Source organism: Typopeltis vanoorti, chromosome 4 (genome assembly GCF_054136105.1).
Source record: "Typopeltis vanoorti isolate ZY-2024b chromosome 4, IOZ_Tvanoo_1.0, whole genome shotgun sequence".
In the NCBI taxonomy this organism is placed as follows: Eukaryota; Metazoa; Arthropoda; class Arachnida; order Uropygi; family Thelyphonidae; genus Typopeltis; species Typopeltis vanoorti.
This window is the reverse complement of record NC_143552.1, coordinates 116,558,770-116,581,415: the sequence shown is the minus strand read 5'-3', so window position 1 is coordinate 116,581,415 and position 22,646 is coordinate 116,558,770. Positions and strand designations below refer to the sequence as shown.

The 22,646-nt window shown below is 37.5% G+C and overlaps 1 protein-coding gene across 1 annotated transcript in view; it reads left to right on the top strand.

The window, feature by feature from the left end:
• Positions 1-22,646, top strand: part of LOC150107629 (neprilysin-1-like) — a 221,563-nt gene that overhangs the window by 28,154 nt on the left and 170,763 nt on the right. Inside the window, exon 4 of the mRNA XM_090392143.1 lies at positions 22,445-22,581. Coding sequence (XP_090248269.1) covers positions 22,445-22,581 — 137 coding nt within the window. The remainder of the gene's footprint in view (positions 1-22,444; positions 22,582-22,646) is intronic.

Below are 22,646 nucleotides of genomic sequence, written 5' to 3'. Positions count from 1 at the left end.
GCACTAAATAGAAAAAAATAAAAAAGCATAAGTTTTTTCAGAATACAGTTTTAAAAGAATGTGCAGAAGAGATGACTGTGTCTTTTACATGGTTGTTTAACCTCCCTACCGACCGATATGGATGAAATAGTGACACCAAATTGCACTTCTTATCCATATTATTCAATGGGTGTTAGAGCTTCGTATCCAGATTTAGCTGAACATCTATAGACATCGTGGCCGGTTGGGGAGTTAATAAGTAATATTACAATAGTGAGGATGTGAAAGGAGTGGAAGAAAAGAAAAACAGTCCCACTGAACAAGAATGGTGTTAAGCCAAATGGTTTCAATTATAGACCATTCTCTATAACTGCAGGTGTGGCTTAAGTATTCGATAGTTTGGTTATGACTAGAATACTGGATTGCATCATTATGCACAGAATTCTTGATCATGACCACATGGATTTATAAAATGAAGGCAGGTCTTGTTTCCTTCAAAGAACTCCTTCAAGGTGTCATATAATAATAATGACATAATAATAATAATAACAACAACAACAACAATAATAAGGGAGACTCATATATGTTGATATTTTTGGACTTCTTATAATTGCCTCATGGCAAATTGGCATCCATTTGAGTAATATGGAGATGGATAATAGGTAAGTCAGATGCATAGGAGATTGACTAATTTTCTGATAGATACCAGCAAGTTGTATATAAAAAAACAATGTCTCTTAGAAAAGGAAGATAATGTACGGCATGTCATAGTATTCTGTTTTTTGGACCAGTGTTGTTCAACTTATTGTTAATGGTATTCACAGGATTGATAAGGGAATATTCAAGTCCCTTCAAGATGATTTAAATTGACTTCTAAGTTTCACATGAGTGTTTTTTGTTTATCCCCATATATGAGAGGTAGAAGAACCTATAGCACATTGATGCTGTATGGAGGGTACAAGTGATGATTGAGAAAGTAAAAATTTGTTGATTTTTTTTGAACAGTTGGAGGTTGTGGTTATTGGGGAACATTTGATAAGGAAGGCTGTTTCACAAGAGAAAGATAGATGGAATAGAAGAAGATGATGAAGAGAAGCAGAGTAAGTGGGTTTGTAGTTGTATTGAAAAGGGATATTGGGCAGCTGCTGCTCTTGTTTTAACAGGGCCAACAGAAAGTTGAGGAATAATGGTTGCTAGTTCAGTGGAGCAGGCAGGGTCCATAGAAGTACTTGCAGAAAAGATGGACTAAAAACAGTTCATCTATGAGATAGAGGTTGAAGTGTGTGTGTGTGGGGGGGGAGATCATCTGTCATTCAAATTGCACTCTTAAGCTAGGATAGCTTAAACACAGATGCCAGTCTAAGGAGTGACATCTGATCCTGTATGATGATTTATGTATTACTGAAGATAAGGGTAGTTGAGCAGCTGAGATCTTTTTTGTGAGGGAGAAAAAAAAAAACGGTACTGGAACAGAACTGAACTTAAAACTATAAACACATGTGAGGTCAGGCTAAGGTTAAAAGTTGACCAAAGCAGTTATACTTAGTCCAGTGTACTGTACCAATGTAGCTTATGATCCAGTGTGTGTGTGTGTGTGTTTGTGTGTGTGTGACTGAGGATGACCTTGATATATCAAATTTTATTTTTACCTGATTATAGTAAGTTTTCTAATATAGTAGTGTGTCTCCACAATTATTCATAATAATAGAGACACACTACAGTATTAGAGAACTTGCTTTAATTAGGTTAAAATAAAATTTGATATTTCAGACTTTATATCAAGGTCATCCTCAGTCACACACACACTGGATCATAAGCTACATTGGTACACTACACTGGACTAAGTATAACTGCTTTGAACTTAGCCTGACTTCAGGTGTGTGTGTGTGTGTGTGTGTGTGGAGGACGGAGACGAGTTATAGTTTTAAGTTCTGTTTGTTGGCTGAGCGCCACTGGATCATTATCGAAGTAAGTTTCTATTCTGTCTGGTAAAAACTGAAAAAACTTGAAAAACTGTGGCTCATCTATAATTCACATAGCATCCAAAAAAAGAATGCTATGTGAATTATAGATGAGCCACAGAAATCCTTGGGACTTTTAAGCCATCATTTTTGTTTAGATTGGGTTGATGGATAACTTGACGCGTGGTTTCTGTTCTTCTCTTCATTTTGGGATTGTATTTCCTGTTTCCTCTGTGTAGGGTAGATGGATCTGGTATACACGTGGATAGGCAAGGGAAGGAATAAATCTGTAGAAGAGCTAAGTATACTTTTTATTTTCATTGGTGGTTTAAAAAGTAGTCTTAATATTGTATTTTTGCAGTTTATTGTCTATACTTTCAGATATTCCCTCTATATAAGGGATAGCTATGACTGTATTATAATTTTTGTTATTTTTGATTGTATTTTTGTGAAAAATTCTATGGATTGTTTTCTTGTTGCCATTTTTTATAAACATTTTGCTTATTTCAAATTGATTTTTCAGAGCAAGAGCAAATTATTAGGGCTCTGTTTTTGAGGGTGCTAATTACACCAAATATTTGTGTAGGATGGTGGCATGAGTCTTTGTGTATGTATTGACCCATATGTGTTGGTTTGCAATAAACAGTGAAGGCTAGATAGCCTAAAGGAAGATGTATAAAAAGGGAATCCAGAAAAGGAAGTGTGTTATTGTTTTTGATTTCAGTGATGAATTGAATGCATCTGTGTTGTTGATGAAATTGTTTAAAGTTCGGCAGCTGCAGGGCCAAATGACAAATATGTTGTCAACATATCTTAGCCAAACATTGGGTTTCTGTAAACCAATAAAAATACTGTTATTACCAAAGGTAATGCTACCATTGTTCTTAACTGAACAGGCTTACATGGAAAAATGAACCAATATTTGACAAACACATACCAGTCTGTGAACTGTAATCTAACAGAATGCATTAAAAAAAAAAAAAAAAAAAAAGGCTTAAGTTAGTAAGCACATTGCCAACAGAAACTGTTAAAAAGTTGTTATTGCACTATGTGTGCACCATGAGAATTTACTGCCTTTCCAAAATACATAAAAATAATGTATCACTGTGTTGAAGGAATTGACAGCCTAATTATTACTTAGCCAGGAAACTAGCAAAATCCAGTGTATGTATATACTGCTTGGAAAGATGTCAACAGGCACAATAGTGAGTCAAAAAAGCCATGGCATCTGCCTTAATAAGATGTAGGACCTCCTTTCACTGCGATGACTGCAGCAATCCTGCGGGGACATACTTTTCACAAGTGTACGAGAGCGAGCAATGGGAATTTTGGCCCATTCTTCCTGTGGGCATGTAATGAGGTCCTGGACTGTTCTGGAGTGATGTCCCTTGACCTTACCTGACACTCCAGTTCATTCCACAGATGTTAAGTAGAGTTGAGATCAGGGCTCTGTGGAGGCTAATGAAGTGTGGTGATGTTCATGTCCATACACTATGCAGTTGCAGCAGCCTGCTGAAAGAGACAATCATCAGTTCTGTACAAAGCAGAAAGCATTGCATTGTCCAGAATGTTCAGATACCTCTTGGAGTTCAGTGTTCATCGCACCATTAACAGAGGTCCAAGACCAAACCAGAAAAAACAGGATCATACCATTACATTACCACCTCCAAATTTCATAGTGGGGTTAGGCACTCTGATAGGAGATGTTCACCAGGCATCCCCCACATCCACACCCATCCATCTGCTTGGTAGAGGGTATAATGTGATTTGTTGCTACACCCTATACTGAGCAAAGGATAGATAGTGTGATTCGTCGATCCATAACACAGCTTTCCAAGTTTCCACATCCTACTGTACATGCTCTTTGCACCCCTGAAGACAACCAACGCATGTTGGGTCAGGTAATGTGGGCTTGCATATTGTGGTCGTACCATGGAAACTCATGTTGGGAGCCTAAGTTCTGAATGATTTTGTACAGATTCATGTTCCATTCAATGCCTGGAACTCCAGATTCAAGTTGTCGGCTGACGAATGGCAGTTTTTACATATTATCCTTTGTAGCACCCTACAGTCACATTCTGTGAGTGTGGTGGCTTGTCCACTACAGGTAGCACTTGCATTTGACTCCCTGTGCTTCTATCTCAGTATGGTATCACTGATTGTTGACCTAGGATGACCCAATTTGTAAACAATTTGCCAAACAGATAGGTATGCAACATGGCATCCTATCACAATACCTCTTTCTCAAGTGTTTCACACTTATCTCAAAATGTATTTGCTTACACACTTTGGAATAAGTGGCAGCTGAGCATAAATGATTGTAGAGATGGTATAGGGGAGGTATTTGTTCTGGAAAATGATGATTGAGTACTCTTGGAGAGAGATGCCATCATTACTGGATTACTTTTTAGTGACCCAAGTTATTTAGCATTTTTCTGATGTCTTTTCATTGAAAATGGAGGCAATTTGCCTTGGTCATCTATGCAAGAATTGGAAGAGTAATGATGTCATGAGGTCAGTCTTGACATAATTTCTCCTGAGATGGAAGCACAGGTGAGAACAAGTTGCCATTGATCATGAAGGTTATTTAATTGATCATAAATTAGTAAATAATGATATTTTTTGGTTTACCGATCAAGTGTTGATCAATTTTATTAACTGAACCAACTAGTTTCGCCACACTTATCTGTTGGCATCTTCAGGGCTTACATAGAGGTTTAAACAATCTCACAATTATGCGTAACTGCAAACTGACAAGAATAACTGTAAAACACTGACTAGAATAATTACAAATAAAATAGTATCGAACATGAGTGAAACATGTATCGCGTGTACAAGATCAGCTAGCTGTTGCTGAGGAACTTTCTGTAGTTTGTATTAAAGTTCATTTCTTCTGTTTTTAAGGTTCTGATTAGGGTTTTCCATATCTCTGGGAGTATTAGGCCTTGATTTCTGTTAAGGTTGACAGTAGAACGGGCGACTGTGGCTGCCTCTTTGAAAATTCTTGAATGGTAATCTTCCTCTATGTAAGGGGAACAGCTTTTGTCCCACTCGATGACATGGTTAGTTGTAGAGAAATGAGACGATAGGCCAGAAATGTCCTGTCTGTTGTTTTTGACATAGCCAATGTGCTCCTTTTTCCTGATTTCGAAGCTTCTCGAAGTCTGTCCGATGTAACTAGAGCCACATGAGCATGGAATATTATAAACTCCAGCATATTTGTAGAAAGGATGGTTGTCTTTTGGAGATCTTAGTAGTTTACTAATAGATTCTATTGGTTTTGATCAATTGATCAACACTTGATCGGTAAACCAAAAAATATTATTATTTACTAAGTTGCCATTGATTTTTGCAAGGAACAAAAAGAGAACTTTTATTTGAACAAAGCAAAGGTTCTGTTGTTGGCATTTATGAAGTCAGATTTTAATTTTCTGATGGCTATTTTCATCTATTGTACACTTCAGTTGTAGACTGAATATGAAGCCTAGGGTTCTTCAAATGGTTTGGTTTGCCTTTTGTTAAACTGTGGCCTTAAAAGTAGGGAAATATTTTTGATGGAATGGGGAATAACAGCCTTCATGCCATTGAGGATAATTTCTCTGACTCTTTCAAAACATGCGTTTGGATCAGATGATTCATGGTCAGACTGCTGCTTCAGTCAGACCATGGATAGGAGGAGTAGAAATTCTGGAGGTCACCCCACTTGGTAGATGAGGGTTGGGGAGGTGGCCATAGGGAAGGCATTCTGTGAGGGAGGAAACTTGCACAAGATTGGGATCTGAGCTATGGAGAGGAGAGGTGATCTCTGTGGTATATCTGGAAGAACTGGTTAATAAATCTGATCACTAATGTGCTAGTTAAGAGGATTATCAGATATATGAAATTCGTAGATGTATGATTTGCATTTGGTTCAATGTTTATTGCAAATACTTCTACATCTTGCAACACAAAATTACATGAAACTTGTGGACAAAATACTGCATCCTAACTAGTCTTTCATGTGCTTCACATAGTTTTTGTTGCCTTTGTGTGTGTGTGTGTTACTAGTCTTATGCTGTACTTCCTGAAAATGTCTCTTTGACTGAGATGAAATATTGGAGGAATTAAATAATATTTTTTAATCCTTTACTAGTGCTGTTTCATTGAATTAAGCCTCCAACATGATTTCTGTACCTTGTCCACCTTAGTGTTGTTAGAAAAGGGAAGCAGTTTGAAGTTGTAGACGTTAAGATCATCTAGGAAGATGATTTCACTATTTGAATTGCTGAATTGCAGAAAGTTTAGTTTCAGGGAAAAGAAGATGAAGTAGTCTTTAGAATTCAGAGAAAGATAAATACAGCAAAAGAATGTAACTGAATAGGGCAAGAAACCTTAAGCCAGAGGAAGTCAAAAGCAGAGGATTCTAAATTTGGCATCCAATCTCACAAAGGGACAGTGCCACCTTTGTGGTGAAAGGAATTGCGAAGGTAGGCTGAAGTGTTTATAGCTACAGTTTGGGTGTTGGTCAAGAATAGGTCTGGTATATCATATTTACTCGAATATAACTCTCCCTCACATATATCTCTCACCCTGATTTTACATTATGAAAAATTAAATTAAAAAATTTTGCATATACCTCACACACGAAAAAAGTTTAAAACTTTAAGAAATAGAATGTTGTTGTGGCAGAAATAGTAAACAATTTTTGGATGTGAAGACCGATGTGACCATTATTCCTGGTGGTTTTACATCTTGTCCACAGCCCTTGGATGTATTGGTCAAAAAACCATTCAAGGACTATGATGAAAATTCTACGTGGAGTGAATGGTAGCCAGCAGCTACAACCTGGCTGTGGAAGAGAAGATTAAGAGACCAGACCAGACTGTTGTGCAACTGGATTTTGACAGCTTGGGACATGAATTCACCAGAAATAATTGCCAAGAGTTTTTTAAAAACCAACATCTCTAATGTTCTGGAGGGGAAAGAAGATGATGCTATTTGGGCAGATTGAAAGTGCACACGAGGAAACTGCCCTAAAGACCAGAAATAGCGATAGTGAATAGAAGATTCTTGGTAAGTCATACCTATTTTCAGTTTTTTGAAATCATAGTGTTATGATTCTGAAATGATAAAAGGACAAACAATAATGAAACTGTTTGTTTTAATTTAATTACAGAAGCATTATCGCTAAAAGATTCAAATATATCGTGTGATGAAAATGAGCAGCTGATCGTGTAAATAATGTTGATAATTTAAATTTAAATGCATTCATTTTATTATTAACATGAGCAATTTATTTATTCATTTGTAAGGGTTTCCCTGCTTTGTTCTCCTATACATAAGACAGGTTGAGCCCACTTAATGAGGGATTAAGTGTATTTTGTCTGAGGGACAAAACACCTGAGTTTCCTGGTGAAAATACCCTCTTTCTCCATATGAGACTGACTAACTCACCTTTAGTTGAAAGAGATATAATTTATAATTGCACTATGTGAGCAATTATAATGAATACTGAGGATTTAATTATAAACGTCAATTTAGATTTTTCCTGAAAAACTTTAGTTTCCAAAAATCCCTTCAACTTGCTCTATGATTTTTTAACTTTAATTTTGAGGAAAAATGTGCGAGTTATATTCGAGTAAATGTGGTAGGAGGTCCGCACGGCTAGCCTAGTGGCCCTAGGTTTGATTCCCATCAGATACGTGAGGAACTGAAGGATCTTCCTCAGCCATAGCCAAGTTAGCCGGTCTTGGGCAGTAGGATTTTTTCCCCAGTTTATCCTGGGGTTTTTCGTCCCACAAACAGGCAAACCAGACCCGTGAACATACAGAATACAGCAGTAGGATATAGTATGGCAAGGAAGGCAACAGGAAACCACCTTGCTCATAGTCACTTCCCTAGTATGGTAGCATAGCTGCTCCTACCATCCGTATGGATGAAAGGAAACTAATCATCATCAAATATGGTAGATGTCTGTAAGTTCTAGTATACATCATTTATGCCACAGATGTTGATAAAATTTATGTGAAAGTGATTTTTAGTTGTTGTTGTTATTATTATGATGATTATTAATATCTGACCTCCAAACATATCTGATATCATCGAATTGTGCCTTGAACCCACTCACCACATTTTCAGGCAGTGTATTCCAATCACCAATCACTCTCCATGCAAAGAACCTTCTTCTCACTCCACTGCTCACACATCCTCCTTATACAGATTCAGAGATGGCTTCTAGTTCTACCCTTGTCTCCCTCTACTCTATGAAATATCTTTTCCATGTTAATCATTTAATAACCCCTCACCAATTTATGTCTCAATCATGTCCCCCCCTTCTTCTATTCACAAGGCTTTGTAAGTTGCATTCCTTCAGTCTTTCCTTGTACCTTACATTCCATAGATATTCTCCAATATATCCCTCTGAAAACCAGAAAACCATATCTGTACAAAGTAGTCCATATGCTGCCTGATCAAAGCCTACAGGGGAATCATAGCTTCTTTGCTTCTGCATGTCAATAATATTATTATTATCATGTGACACCTCCAGGGAGTCCAAAGACTCATCGAGGGAGAATGTGCCAACATATCTAACGAATAACCCCCTTCTAACTACTAACCACCCTCAAACTTACTTAACTTTTTACGAGCCATTAGTAGCAGAGGTTCTACCGATCAACCAACCTTTGCTATCTCCTTCTTGTTGCGTGTGGCTGGTGATCGAGCATTAGTGAGCACCTACATTAAATTCCTTTATTCAGTAGTGTAACTGAAGAATTTGATACAGTACTAGAGGTGAGTCATACACAAGAAAACACATGCCCGTATATAACTCAGAGGGTGTGTATAAATCATACATCTTTTCTAGTGATTTTCTTTCTGTTGAAGCATCAGTTGTATGATATCCATTGGTGAAGAAAGAAGTGATGTCAGAATTATTTAAAATTACATTTTTGATAGAAGTTTGAAAATAGGTAGAATTTTTAATGTAAGATGAGTTATGGACAGTGAGGGAAATAAGAGATTTTGTTAATTGCTTGGGTAATCTATTAGAGAAGGAATCAGTAGTATATCCACTATCAGTTTGAAAGAATTATTAGATTTGTGGATTTTAGGTATTCCATATTATTATTATTATTATTAACATCTGACCTCCATGGAGTCATATCTGGGAGTTGGAGGGAAACAGTAATTGATGGGTTTAAAATTTTTGGTAATTTCAGGAAGCCAAGAAGTTACTTTTTTGAGTAACCTTTATTGTTTTGACCTGATATTTAGTTATGGTTAGGTTGGTCAGGCAGTAATTTTATATTTGAGCCAACCAGCTGGAAATTATATTTTATAACAGACAGAATATCGTCAGAAGTTGATAAGGGAAATTTGTGGTATACTGTGATATTTCTGATTTTTCAAAAGCATTTGACAGATTTCTCAATGGCAAATTAGTACATAAACTGTGACATTTGAGATTAGATAGATTAGTGGATTATATAGAGGGGTGGCTGAGAAAAAAATGTGAAACAAGTGTATATGGAGTTTTGCTTAAAAGAAGATGACAAATGAAGTCTCCAGATGGCTGAATGGTAGATCCACTGTCTTTCAATGAGTAGATTTCAATCTGATTAGATCCAATTGTATAAAGTCCTGATTAGATATATCTGGATTATCATGCTCAGATCTAGTCACTTGGATTTGAAGGTGATAAATTAACCTTGGAAAGGGTGCAAAGGTGGATAATAAAAACAATGTTAGAACTGTATAATGGTAGATATGAGGATGGACTGAGGATATGCAGACTACAAAGTTAGGTAAATAGAAGGAGGAGAGGAGATATGATTGAGACATTTAAACTTCTAAGAGGTAGTTACAGTGTTGATGCTGGGGAGTTCTTTCATATAATAGAACAAGGAGAAGGAGCAAAAACAAAAGGACATCCACAGAAGTTATGAACAGAAGTGGTGAACAAGAGAGGAATGGCTTTTTTACATGGAGGGAGGGGGTGGTACTGTGGCATGTATTTCCTAATAGGGGAGTGAGAACACAAGTGATGAATGAGTTTAAGGAGGAGTATGAGAGACTGATATTATATCATATTATGTGAGCTGATGAATCATTGAAGAAGGCAGTTATGTTGGGGAAGATTGAGGCAATGAGAAGAAGAGGAAGATCACAAAAGAGTTGGAAGACAACATAAAAGAACTTACCATCTTGAACTTACAATTACTGAAAGAAAGGACAAGAGGCTGAGTGGAATGGAGAGCCTTTGTTTACAGGATCACCAAAGTCGAAAACAACTGGATGGCACATAACAACAGCATGACAGACTGTGTTGTCCGAGATGTTCCTCCCATGATGAGTCTTATGACTCCAGGTCCTAAATCTTAATAATATAAATGATATTATAAATAGTTTGTTAATGAGGGAAAGTAAACTAGGTAAAATTATCAGTTATTGATGTTACTCAATTATAGCGCAGGCAGATAGGTGATATTTTAGTTCAGTATAGCTAAATGTAAAGTTTCGTACATTGGAATAGAAATGGAAGTCTTCATACTGTATTGGGGGTGGGGGGGTACTATATGAGAAGAAGTGAAGAAGTAAGAGATCTTGGCGTAATAGTCAATAGAGAATTGGTAAGGGTATATTGCAAAGATTGTGAAGATAACCCCTAAATATTGTTGCAATGGTAAGAATTGTTTGGTTGTTTGGAATTGTGGCCAAAACAGTTTAGGCTATGAAGCCATTATTATTTCCATGTATTCTTCTAGTCACCTTGCCTGTTTTGTGGTATAAAAAAAACAAAGATTCCAGGAAGAAGAAATCCTGCTCCCTTTATTTCAGGCTGTCTAACTTGCCTTCAGTTGGAGGTTGTTGACAAATAGGCATGGATGTAATTGCTGTCTTGTATAACTCAGAATCTCCTATCTCTTTGTCTTCCTTTGGCTCAAGTTTTCCTTGCCCCCATTTGGTAACATTCATTTGCTGCATTTACTACTCTCCGAACTCTGATAACCACTCAGATCTCTTCACCTTCTTCTCCATGAAGCTCAGCCATCTGCTGTCCTGCTATCCAGATAGTGAGGTCATCTTCCTAGGCAACCTTAACACCACTATTCTGACTGACTCCCATTTTGTCACCACTGGTCAAGCTGAATGAGATGCAGAAGTCTGCTATAAGAAGTCACCTAATGCAGATTGTACATCTATGGAGGTAGGGTTTTTTCCCACCTGGAACTTGGGTTTTTCATCTCCTAGAACAGGCAAATCGGCCCTATGAACACACACACACACACACACACACACTGATTACAGCCACGAATACTTACTGCCCAGCCATGTGTCTGATTTATCAGCTATATGCCAGTCTCAAGCCCGGATAAAAATAGAGAGGGTTGCAGAAAGCTGTGGTGGACTATCCAGTAAAAAAGAATATCACCAGAACACTTTGTGGCAAGAAACACTTGCCTACAAAGTACCAAGGGTCGGACACAACTGAACGGTTTAATCATCATCATCAACAAAGCAGTTGAAGAAAAAATTCAGCTTACTGCAAGTAGCTCACATCAAGAACTCCAGCTTTATATATGCCTGCAGCAAATGCAAAACAGTCATCAGCAGATGAAGCAAAAAATTTGTCTCCAATCCAAAAGCTGTGCATTCTGGTCTCCCTTGCTAAGGTCTTTAAAGGTTTTAAACTTTTGATTGCCTGCATTTCCATTTTTTTTTCTCTCTCTCTCTCTCTCTCTCTCTCTCTCTGTATCTCTCTTTCTCTTTTGAACTAGGGCTTGGAAATTGGATAAGGATTTAGGGTAGAATGGGAGGGGGATGAAGACCTTCTTGCCATTGTGGATAATTTCTGTGACATGCTCAAAACAAGTGTTTGGGTTGTCACCAATAGCAAGACCATGGAAAGTAAGGAGTAAAAAACTAGGACAAGGACAAAGGACAGTTTTAGGACAAGGCCAAAGGACAGTCAGCAGTTGTTTGAGGAAGAGTGTTCTGTGAGAGAGAAAACACATACAAGATTATGGTCTAAGTTACCAAGAGGAGAGGCAACCTCTATGGTGGATCTGGAAGGAGAACTGATCAAAAAGAGATCAAGAGTATTGAAAGAGCAAAAAAGCACAATCAGGCATTCAGATAGGGTCTACCTATCTGAATGCCTGATAGTTTTTTGCTTTTGGTTATTGCTTATAGCAATTTCTGCTTCTCATGATCAAGGCAAATTGCCTCCTACCAATACTGGAATTAGAGTTTGGTAGTAGGGTATTTTTCCTGTAGTTTTTCTGCAAAACGACATCAGAAAACTACTCCTGATCACATCTATCCAACTGTACTCAAACATTGTGCTCCAGTGTTAACACCTAACCTGTGTTGTTTCTATAATCTTTATATTTAGCTTGTGCTTATCCCAGTGTTAAAGCAATCATACATCTAGCCTTTTCCAAAACAGAGAGAGATAGAAGTCTACCATCAAACTCTCAGCCAACTGCAGTCGCCACAATCCTATTCAGAATAATGGAGAAAGTTTTCAATAGTCAATTTCTATACTCCTTACAGATCCACCACTTAATCGGCAACCACCAGTATGGATTCTGCCATTCAGGAACTATGGCTGACCTCTTAACCTATGTGTTTCTCCCCTGCCTTTTCATAGACATAACATGGAAAGGTTTGGAGAAATGTACTGTCACTTATGACATTTCAAGACTTTTGACTGTGCTAACAATCCAGGCCTGCTACACAAATTGTCATCATTTGTAATTGGGTAGCCAGTTTTCTCTCTGATTATTTACTGAATGTCATGGTAGATGGCACTCTTTCTTTGAGCTTTGCCACCATTGCAGGATGGCCTCAGGACTCCATTCTATAACCTATAAGTTATAAGACTTTCTTCTGTACTTAAATGATCTCTTCTTGGTTGCCACCAATCCTTTCCACAGGTCTGCCAATGACAGCACACTCCATTCATCCTACTCCTTTGACAAACTTGTGGTTCTCAGACACCTAATATCAAGATCACATACAACAGTGCCTTAAACACTGATCTCTATACCATTCTTCAATGGGGAAAGGATAACTTGGTCACACTCAATGCCCCCAAAATGCAATCCCAACTTTTCTTTCACAAAAGGCATCTCAGGTCACTTTCCTTTATCCTTAACAATGGAGACATCACAGACCAGATCAGATCTCTCTCTCCCCCCCCCCCTCCTTCAGCTGACATTACCCCCAGCCTTTTCTGGCACAACCACATTATATCAATAAATTCCTCAGCCTCTAAGAAACTAGGCTATTTTACACCCACCTCTGCTATTGACCCTACGTAAATCCCAAATTTGCCCATCCTTAGAATGCTGTTGACACATTCAGTGGGGTGCATCTAAACCTCCTTAAAATGCTTGATGCTATCCAGAGGAGTGTGGTTTGGCTCCGAGATGATCTTTCTCTTACACACTCACTTTAACTCTGTCCCACAAATGCAATGTTTCAGCATGCACTATGTCTACTCTTAAGTACTTCAATAGTTGCTGCTCCACTGAACTGGCATCCATTTTTTCTCCACTTTCTGTTGCACCTGTTAATAGAAGAGCAGAAGCTGCTTAGCATCCTTTTTCAGTGCAACTGCAAACACACAAAACCTGCTTCTTCTCTTCCTCTTTTATCCCATGTATGTCATCTGTCCTCTGGAACAGCCTTCCTCATGAAGTATACCCAAACTACTACAACCTACAAGTCTTCAAAAAAAAAACAATAAACTTTTTTCTCATTTCTAACTTGCATTGCATACACTGCACTTATGTGCTTATAGGTCTATACATAAAAAATAAAAAAATAAAAATAAGGCTTTGATCAAACTACACAGTGATTGCTGAATGTACATCTGGCTATCTAGTTTTCATGGTGATATGAAAACTTAGAAATAATTAAGGACAGGCTAAGATAATATCAGGGCTGAGGTAAGTTATAAGAGTTGATTGAGAAAGAGCATAAATTGCAGAACCTGGTAAATAGGAGAAGTGGAGGGTAATATGATCAAGACTTATAAATTTACTAGACAGGTATTGGTGTAATTTTTCAAAATGAGGAAAGAATAAAACAACAGAAATTGCATAATGGTGTGGTCAAGAGAAATATGGAATTATAGACAAACTGAGGAGTAAGCTTAGAGCACTGCCATAGCATAAGAATTTGGAGGGAAGAGATTTTAGCAGTGCATGGAAGATGTTAATTCTCGTAGACAGGCTTATGCATTGGTTATACATTATTAAATTATTTAAGGAATTGAACAACGTAGATACGAATATAAATTAAATTACACTTTAATAAATGTTTCCAATATTTCGGCAATGTCACGTTGCCATCGTCAAAAGAAACTTACAAAAAAAGGCATGTGCCCGTAGGAACTACAACACAGTAACTGAGAATGAAGAGATGAAGCTATTGTTCTCCTAAAAGTCCTGATGGTGCCCTCTAGCGGGCTAAGTAAGTGTTCTTGGCTGTTGGACTGAAGGTCTGCCTGATATAAGCCTCCCAAATTTGGGGCAGTTGCATACAACCAAATTTGTTGAGATTTAGAGAGTTTCTTAGGGCTGAGGCTGATTCCATAAATAGTCTTTCGAATTTGTATTTGCTACGGTGTATTACTGACTGTAGCTTTCTTCCACTGTATTCTGTGGCGTGTATCCAGAGCTTGGTCTGCAAGACCAGAATGGCTGTACTTGTGAAAACGGATGTAGTGCTTGGTTCCAAAATTCTTATATTTGCTGTCCTGCCTATTTGGCCAAAGCAAGACAGTTTACAGCTGCAAGGGGCCTGGTATACGCCAGGTAGGTAGGTAGGTCTAGGAGGAAGTGGTTGGTCTTTAGTGGAGTGAATAAGGGATGCCAATTTTCTGTATGGCCTGTAACAGGAGGTCAGGTCATGTTTTTTTAAGATTTTGGTAATTTTTTCCAAAATTAGTTTTTAAATAATTAGTTAAAAAATAATTAGTTAATAAATTAGATAATTAGTTTAGCCCTGTTGTATAGCGTTTTCACCACTCCATATTGTTTTGAGGGGGGGGGGGATTGTTGGTGAATGTATCTGCCTGTATGGGTGGGTTTTCTATAAACTGAGAAAACCAAGGTTCCATCAGGCTGGCGGGTGACTAGTGTGTCTTGGAAAGGGAGGCTGTTGTTTTCCTCTTTTTCCAGGGTGAACTTGATTCTGGGGTGTTGGTTGTTTAAGTGTGTTAAAAAGGAGAGGAGTGTTTCAGAGCCATGTGGCCAAATAGCGAACACATCATCAACGTAGCGAAGCCATATGGTTGGTTTTTATGGGGCAGAGGCTAAGGCTTTTTCTTCAAAGGTCTCCATAAAGAAATTGGCCAAGGGTGTGGAGAGTGGTAAACCCATGGCTGTCCTCTCTATTTGTTTGTAGAATTTTCCCTGCCAAACAAAATAGACTAAGTTCATTGTGAACTGAAATAGGGCTGAGATATCGGGAGAAAATTTAGCTTGGATTAGCTCTAAAGTTTCCTTGAGTGGGACATTTCTGAATAAGGAGGAGACGTCAAAGCTAAATAGCCAGAAAAATACCTAGTGAGGATATTATGATCCAGATTGAATACGGAATCCGCCACCTTCCACATCAAATCACCAACAGTGTAAGACTGGATGTAGCTTGTGTCTTCTCCAAAGCAAGACCACCAAAAGCCTACATATCCAACAAGGAATATAAAGCTCTGCAGGAAATGAGGAATAATAAAGAATTACTTATCACCAAAGCGGATAAGGGAAATGCAGCTGTAGTACTTAACCAAAAGGACTACACAGGTAAGCTTAATGCTCTTCTATTAGATTGGGCTACTTACCTCCCTATCAAATACAATCCCACCAACTCACAAACTAGAAACTTCACAGGCTCCTTAAGAAAGTCACTTCTTGGCCTGTAGAAGTTACCAACAGATTAAAGCCGTTTAACTCTATACCCCCCCCCCCCCAGTATTTATGGACTCCCAAAAATACATAAAGAATATGTGCCATTACGTCCCATAGCGGATGGCACTGATTCCGCCACATACATATTAGCTAAACATTTGGCCAAAGAGCTCACACACTATTATACTGGCAACACACCATCACACATAAAAAAACTCAGCCCACTTCAAAGCCAGCATAGAAAACCTTACACTCCAACATACTGACATAATGGTCAGCTTTGACGTCTCCTCCTTATTCACAAATGTCCCACTCAAGGAAACTTTAGAGCTAATCCGAGCTAAATTTTATCCCGAATCTCAGCCCTATTTCAGTTCACAATGAACTCAGGCTATTTCGTTTGGCAGGGAAAATTTTACAAACAAATAGAGGGGACAGCCATGGGTTCACCACTCTCCACACCCTTGGCCAATTTCTTTATGGAGACCTTTGAAGAAAAAGCCTTAGCCTCTGCTCCACAAAAACCAACCATATGGCTTTGCTATGTTGATGATGTGTTCGCTATTTGGCTACATGGCTCTGAAACACTCCTCTCCTTCTTAACACACTTAAACAACCAACACCCCAGAATCAAGTTTACCCTGGAAAAAGAGGAAAACAACAGCCTCCCTTTCCTAGACACACTAGTCAAATATTGAAACCAATAAACCACAATCCCCCCCTTCATCACAAGGATTACTCTAAATCCATTACCATTCCCTACATCCAAGGCACCTCAGAAAAAAATTACCAAAATCCTAAAAAAACATGACTTGACCTCGTGTTAGAGACCATATAGAAAATTGGTGCCCACAACTAAACTATTTAAATTCGACACCATGCTCTTTGAACATCGTGTCAAATTTAAATAGTTTAGTTGTGGGCGAGTTTCTTTTGACCAAATTAAGCGATTCAATTTTTCACATATCTGGGGAATGAGAAATGTTATTTGCAGAGAGCCAATCCATAAGAACTTGCTTCTTATTAGACCAATTTGGAATCTTGTTTAATTGAATAGAGTGATATGAAGCGTTATCAATTATAACAACAGCATTTTTAGGAAGGTTTGGAATCAGTTTTTCTTCTGCCCACTTTTCAAAGATCGTAAAATTCATTTGCCCATGGTAATCTCCAGTAGTTGAATTGGCTTTGTATAGTAAGTTTGAATTCGGTAAAAAAAACCCATTTCTCCACCTGCATACAAAATTATTATGTGCCGCGAGGCATTTCTGGTTTGTAGTACTCCACATTCTTCTTTAGACTGCCAACATTTTCCATAAGTTAAATTACTATCAATCCAAGTTTCATCTAGATAAAGAATCGATTTTTTTCTCCTCCCTGAAATGTCTTATTGCTCTCAAATGCTGCGTTCTAGATAAAACAATGTCACTTCGCTCCATGATAAGTTTCCTTTTATTCTGGGACTTTTTAAAACAAAATCCGATTTCATGAAGTATTTTCCTTAAAGTTTCTCTTTTCCAAGGAAAATTAATTTTTTCTTTAAGCACAGGAATCAATTTTGGAATAGCTGGCACTCTTTTCTCGACCACGTAAAATTCGCGAATAGTTCTTATAACGTCTACATCAAAATCATTCAAAGCTACAATTTTGATGGTTTTCTTTACTCTGATGCTTTTTTTAGGAGATTTATTTTTTGGCTTACCTCCACCTTTTGATTCCCTACGAATTCTTTTAACAGTCAATTCCGATACGCCCGCAATTGCACTTGCACGTTTTATGACTTGAGAAAGGGGAACAAGGAGATGATTCTTTTTCACAGAATGTCAGCACATTATTCAATATTCTTTTGCAAGAGCTAGTGAAACGTTTAACAACAGAACTTGTTGACTGTACTGGATCCATCATACAAATTAATAATAAAAAAATAATGCAAAAAAGTGACAACAAAAATCAAGCTAGTACTAGTACAGCGACAGACAAGAAAGTGCGTGATTTCACATGTTGGCGACCAATTCGTACATCCTTCATTTCTTTCTCCCCTTCAGCATGAATCGACTATTCTTGGCAAAATGCCAAGGAGAGATCTACAGACGGTGGGCGAACTATACATAGCTGGTAATGCTTTCTTCTCAAAATGCATAACTTTATAGTTTGTCCAATTAAACTAATAACCATCCCCCTCTGATTATACTGTTAGTATATTTAAGTCATCATGCAAGATCTCTACATCATATTTTATTAAATATTGTTCTACCCAGTTTTTCATCATCAGCAAACATCTGAATAATTTCCTATATCATAATTTTCAAAAATTAAATAACAGCAGTCTGAGTAGAGAGCCTTCCTTTGCCTTGATTCTACTTGTCCATAACTACTCTGATATGGTGTGTGTGTGTGTGCATGTGCGTGTAATTATATGGCAGGTGATTATAGCTGTATACTGTGAGTGAAGAAGAAGAGAACACATTTTGGTGTAAAGTGGATGACAAACAATATCAAATGGGAACTGCAGGTAAAAAAGAGGTTATGGAAGAGATATAAGGAGAGGGGTGGAGAGCAGATTCATGAAGAATATAAAACTCAGGCCAGGAGAGTGACTATTATGGTAAGGTAGGCAAAACTGGAATATGAGAATTTTCTGAAAACTTGAATATGAGAATAGAGTGACTGATGCAAAGGACATAATGGAGTTCCTCAATGAACACTTTATTGGGATATTTCATTCTGGAAAAGTAGGTTTCAATACTAAAGGGACAGGGTAGGCTCGAAGTGAAGTGCAAAAAGAGAGGTGTTTCAAACACTGAGTACACTATATGTCAATAACCCAATGGGACAGGATAGGATTTCACCATGGTTTTCAGAGAATGGGCTTTTATTTATTTATTCGTATGGGGTTCCCCCATTCCTCATCCATCACATGGGACTGGTTGAGTCCTCCTAATGAGCGATTAAGTATGTATTTATGACTATATCCGTGTGTGTGTGTGTGTGTGTGTGTGTTCATGGGTTGGTTTGTCTGTTCTGAGAGACAAAAAACCTGAGTTTCTGAGTGAAGAAACCCTCTACCTCCGTATAAGACCAGCTAACTCACCTTTACTTGAAAAAGACCAGTAAAGGTTCTTCATGACATGGACGGGAATCGAACCCAGGTCTTTCAGACCAAAGGGCTTCGTCTATACTGACTGAGCTACAGAGTCTCTAATGATTGTGCTGATTTTATATTACATATTTGTTGTTTTCCTTATTGTCGGAAATGCACCATTGATCAGTTCATAACCAACTGGGGAGAGTGGTCTTTCTTTAGGGATAGAAAGACAGAGAATGTACTAAAGAACTGACAGCTTCATTGACCTGGCTTTTCAATGAAAGTCTGGCCATGGGAAAGGTACCCAAGGAGTGGAAGGAGGGTAAGATTAGTGCATTGCACTATCTGTAGTAGCAGACTAGCAAGTGGTAGCAGATGGGAAGTGTCCAATTATAGACTAGTTTTTATTTCATCAGTAGTTGTTAAGATCTGGGAGAAATTAGTGAAGGATCATATACAGCATTGGACAGATGAGGGCAGTGAGAATAAGCATGAATTTGTTAAGGGGCACTCTTGTTTAAGTAATATGATTATCTTTAATAACAAAATGACAAGAGCAGTTAATAAGGGAAAGTCATATTCTGCCTTTTTTTTTTAAAATTTTACAAAGGCATTTGACAGGGTATAGTCCGCCCACAGATTCGAGAACCTTCGACACTTCTGCACATGTCACAAAAAGGAGAATCCTATTCTGATAATAGGGTAATCAACCGATCTTCTGGGATGAGTTGCTTATTATTACACATTGGAAAATTAACTTCTCTTTTATGATCATCGTAGTTTTTAAAGTGGTAACTATTTTGCTTGTATAACACTTGGAAAATTTTATCTATAAAGCACGTGATTTTGCGTGTTGGCGACCAATTCGTACATCCTTAATTTTTTTCTCCCCTTCAGCATGAATCGACTATTCTTGGCACCAAGTCAAGCGAAGCTCTACAAAGTGTGGGCGTATTATATCACATGATAAGCTGATATTTAAGTTTCAGCACATGGGTTTTTATATGTCAAGTTAGTGAACTGGATTTGGGATTGCTATCTGATAGGTATGAGAGAGTTGCATATTGGGGAGCAGTATGAAGGAAGCAGAAAGTTACAAGTGGGATCCCACACGGCTCGTTACTGGGATCTGTATTATTTATTCTTTATATCAATGATATTGTCAATGGATTTCAGTTTACAGATAGTGTGATGCTGGGAAGGGTTAGCACTATTACTAATTCTAAATTAATTTGAGAATTAGTAATAGTGCAGATGTGGTAGTCCTGCAAGAGGATTTGAATAAATTGGACAGTTGGGCAAATGAATGGGAGGTATCAGTTTAATTCAGTTAAATGTAAAGTCTTGAAGTTTGGGATGCATTGATGGGAGGCTGCATACTCTGCTGGAGGAACTGTACTGGAGGAAGTGGTGGAAACAAGGGATCTGGGTGATGATTGATAGAAACCTGAAATTTAGGGAACATATTGCAAAGGTAGTGAAAGTAACCCAGAAGATTTTTTTTTTTGCCCATACACAAGAGGTTGGTTGTTCAACCTATAGTACATTAGTACCGTGTATGAGTAAAAGATTGCTGCAATACTGAAAAGGATGCTTACCTGCAGAGATAAAAGAGTTGACATTCCATTGTATAAAGCTCTGATCAGACCACACTTGGACTGTTGTTCTCAAATTTGGTCCCCAGGATTTGAAGAGGATAATTAACCATTGAAAGAGTGCAGATGAAGACAAAAAAGATGGTATCAGGACTATACAATGTTAGCTATGAAGAGAGGCTGAGATGTGGATTGCAGAATTTGGTAGATAGAAGAAGGACAGGGAGATAATTGTGACTTTTAACTGTTGAGCAGTGGTTACAGGATTGATATTGGGGAGGCCTTTCATTTTGTGGAACAAGGGGAAGGAGCGAGGACAAGAGGGCCATCCCTGGAAGTTACAAAATGAAGTTGTGAGCAAGAGATTAAGGAATGGTTTCTTTTCATGGAATGTGTTTGAACCATCGAATGCATTGCTTGATAAAGTGCAGAGCATGAATGGTCAAGGCATGGTATGATAAACTGTGTTTATTAGGTTTCAAGATGCATTCAACGATGAATCTTGACTCCATGGAGGCAAAAATTTAGATGTGAAATGGAGGGATCATTTCCATACTTGGAAATGATTTCCAAGTATGGAAAAATATAAGTTCACAAATTCACATTTTTGTGATGTTATAGATTTCTCCATAATTGAATCCAGAGTGAGTTTTATTTATATGCTATAAGTAATTCACATACCAACAAATGTCATATAGTTTTGTATAATTTTATATTGTTTTCTATATTATTATTATTAAAGGTCAAACTTAGATCCAATAAAACCAAAATTGAGGTGTATTGATATAGTAGAGATCCTTAATACCAAATTAACTTCTGTACATCCATAGCAATATTGCTGTAGTTGATTTGTTATTATAGCAGACTGTTAGGACCAAAAGAGTAGTATTGCTATAGCAAATTTCCTTTAACATGTTGAAAGTTTATTTTTCACTTGGTTAGACTATAATAAATTTAGTTTAATCCTTTATCCAAGTGTGAGCAAACAAAGTTTGAGCCTGAAGGTATCTTCAGGACTGGGGTAAGGTGGTACAACACCGGCTACTTGTTGCAAAGGTAGAACAAGCTAACATCACTCCTGAAGCTACTTTCAGGCGCAAACTTTGTTTGCTCACACTTGGATAAAGGATTAAACTAAATTTATTATACTCTAACCAAGTGAAAAATAAACTTTCAACATCTTTCTCTAAATCCAGAGTAATTTAATAAAAAGGTGGCTCACCATTTGGCAACTCCTATAGGTAGAGATGACCTTGCTAATGCTTCTGCCTGGTATCTCCACTTGGGCCTGGCTCACACTGAAGAGACCTCAATAAAGGTCGAAACGAAACTAGTCTGGGTAGTGGCCCTTCTCTTAATGCATAACATTATACATATCCACAAGGAGATGTGTTTTGCATTATAGAATATACTGAGATAGGAGTGATGTTAGCTTGCTCCATCTTTTCAATGAGTTTCCCAGTGTTGTACCACCTTACCCACCTTACCCCAGGTCCTGAAGATACTTTCAGGTGCAAACTTTGTTTGCTCACACTTGGATAAAGGATTAAACTAAATTTATTATTATTCCTTTAACAAGGTATTATTCCTATGGTGATTTGATCAGATAATAATAATAATCTTAGTTGTGTGTTTAGTGAGGGAATCACTATTTTGAAACATTTTGCCACTAAAATGATTCAATATATGCCAAAATTGAGACTGACAAATTTTCTTAAGAATACTAAATAATAAATTTTAATAAAAAGGAATAACACTCCAGAGATCGATAGACAAAACAGATGAATAGGTAATACACATTTTGAGAAATATACCTAAAATATTTTTTGAATATCTTTTCTTAAGCATTTATATATTAAGAAATGTAAAGTGGACTTGTGAAAATTTTATATTTCTCAGTATAATAGAGAACTTTTATATTTCCAGATAAAATGGACTAAGCTCATGACATATATTTTTCGGAATTTAGGATTACAAATAGACATTGCTGAGCTTCCTGTTATGGTACACTGTGAGAGATATTTACGCAAACTTGGTATACTTCTCACTAATACTCCAGCAAGGTAGTAAACTTTTTATTTTTTCAGACTTGTCAAAGTTTGATATAAATATCTCAATAGTATTGCAT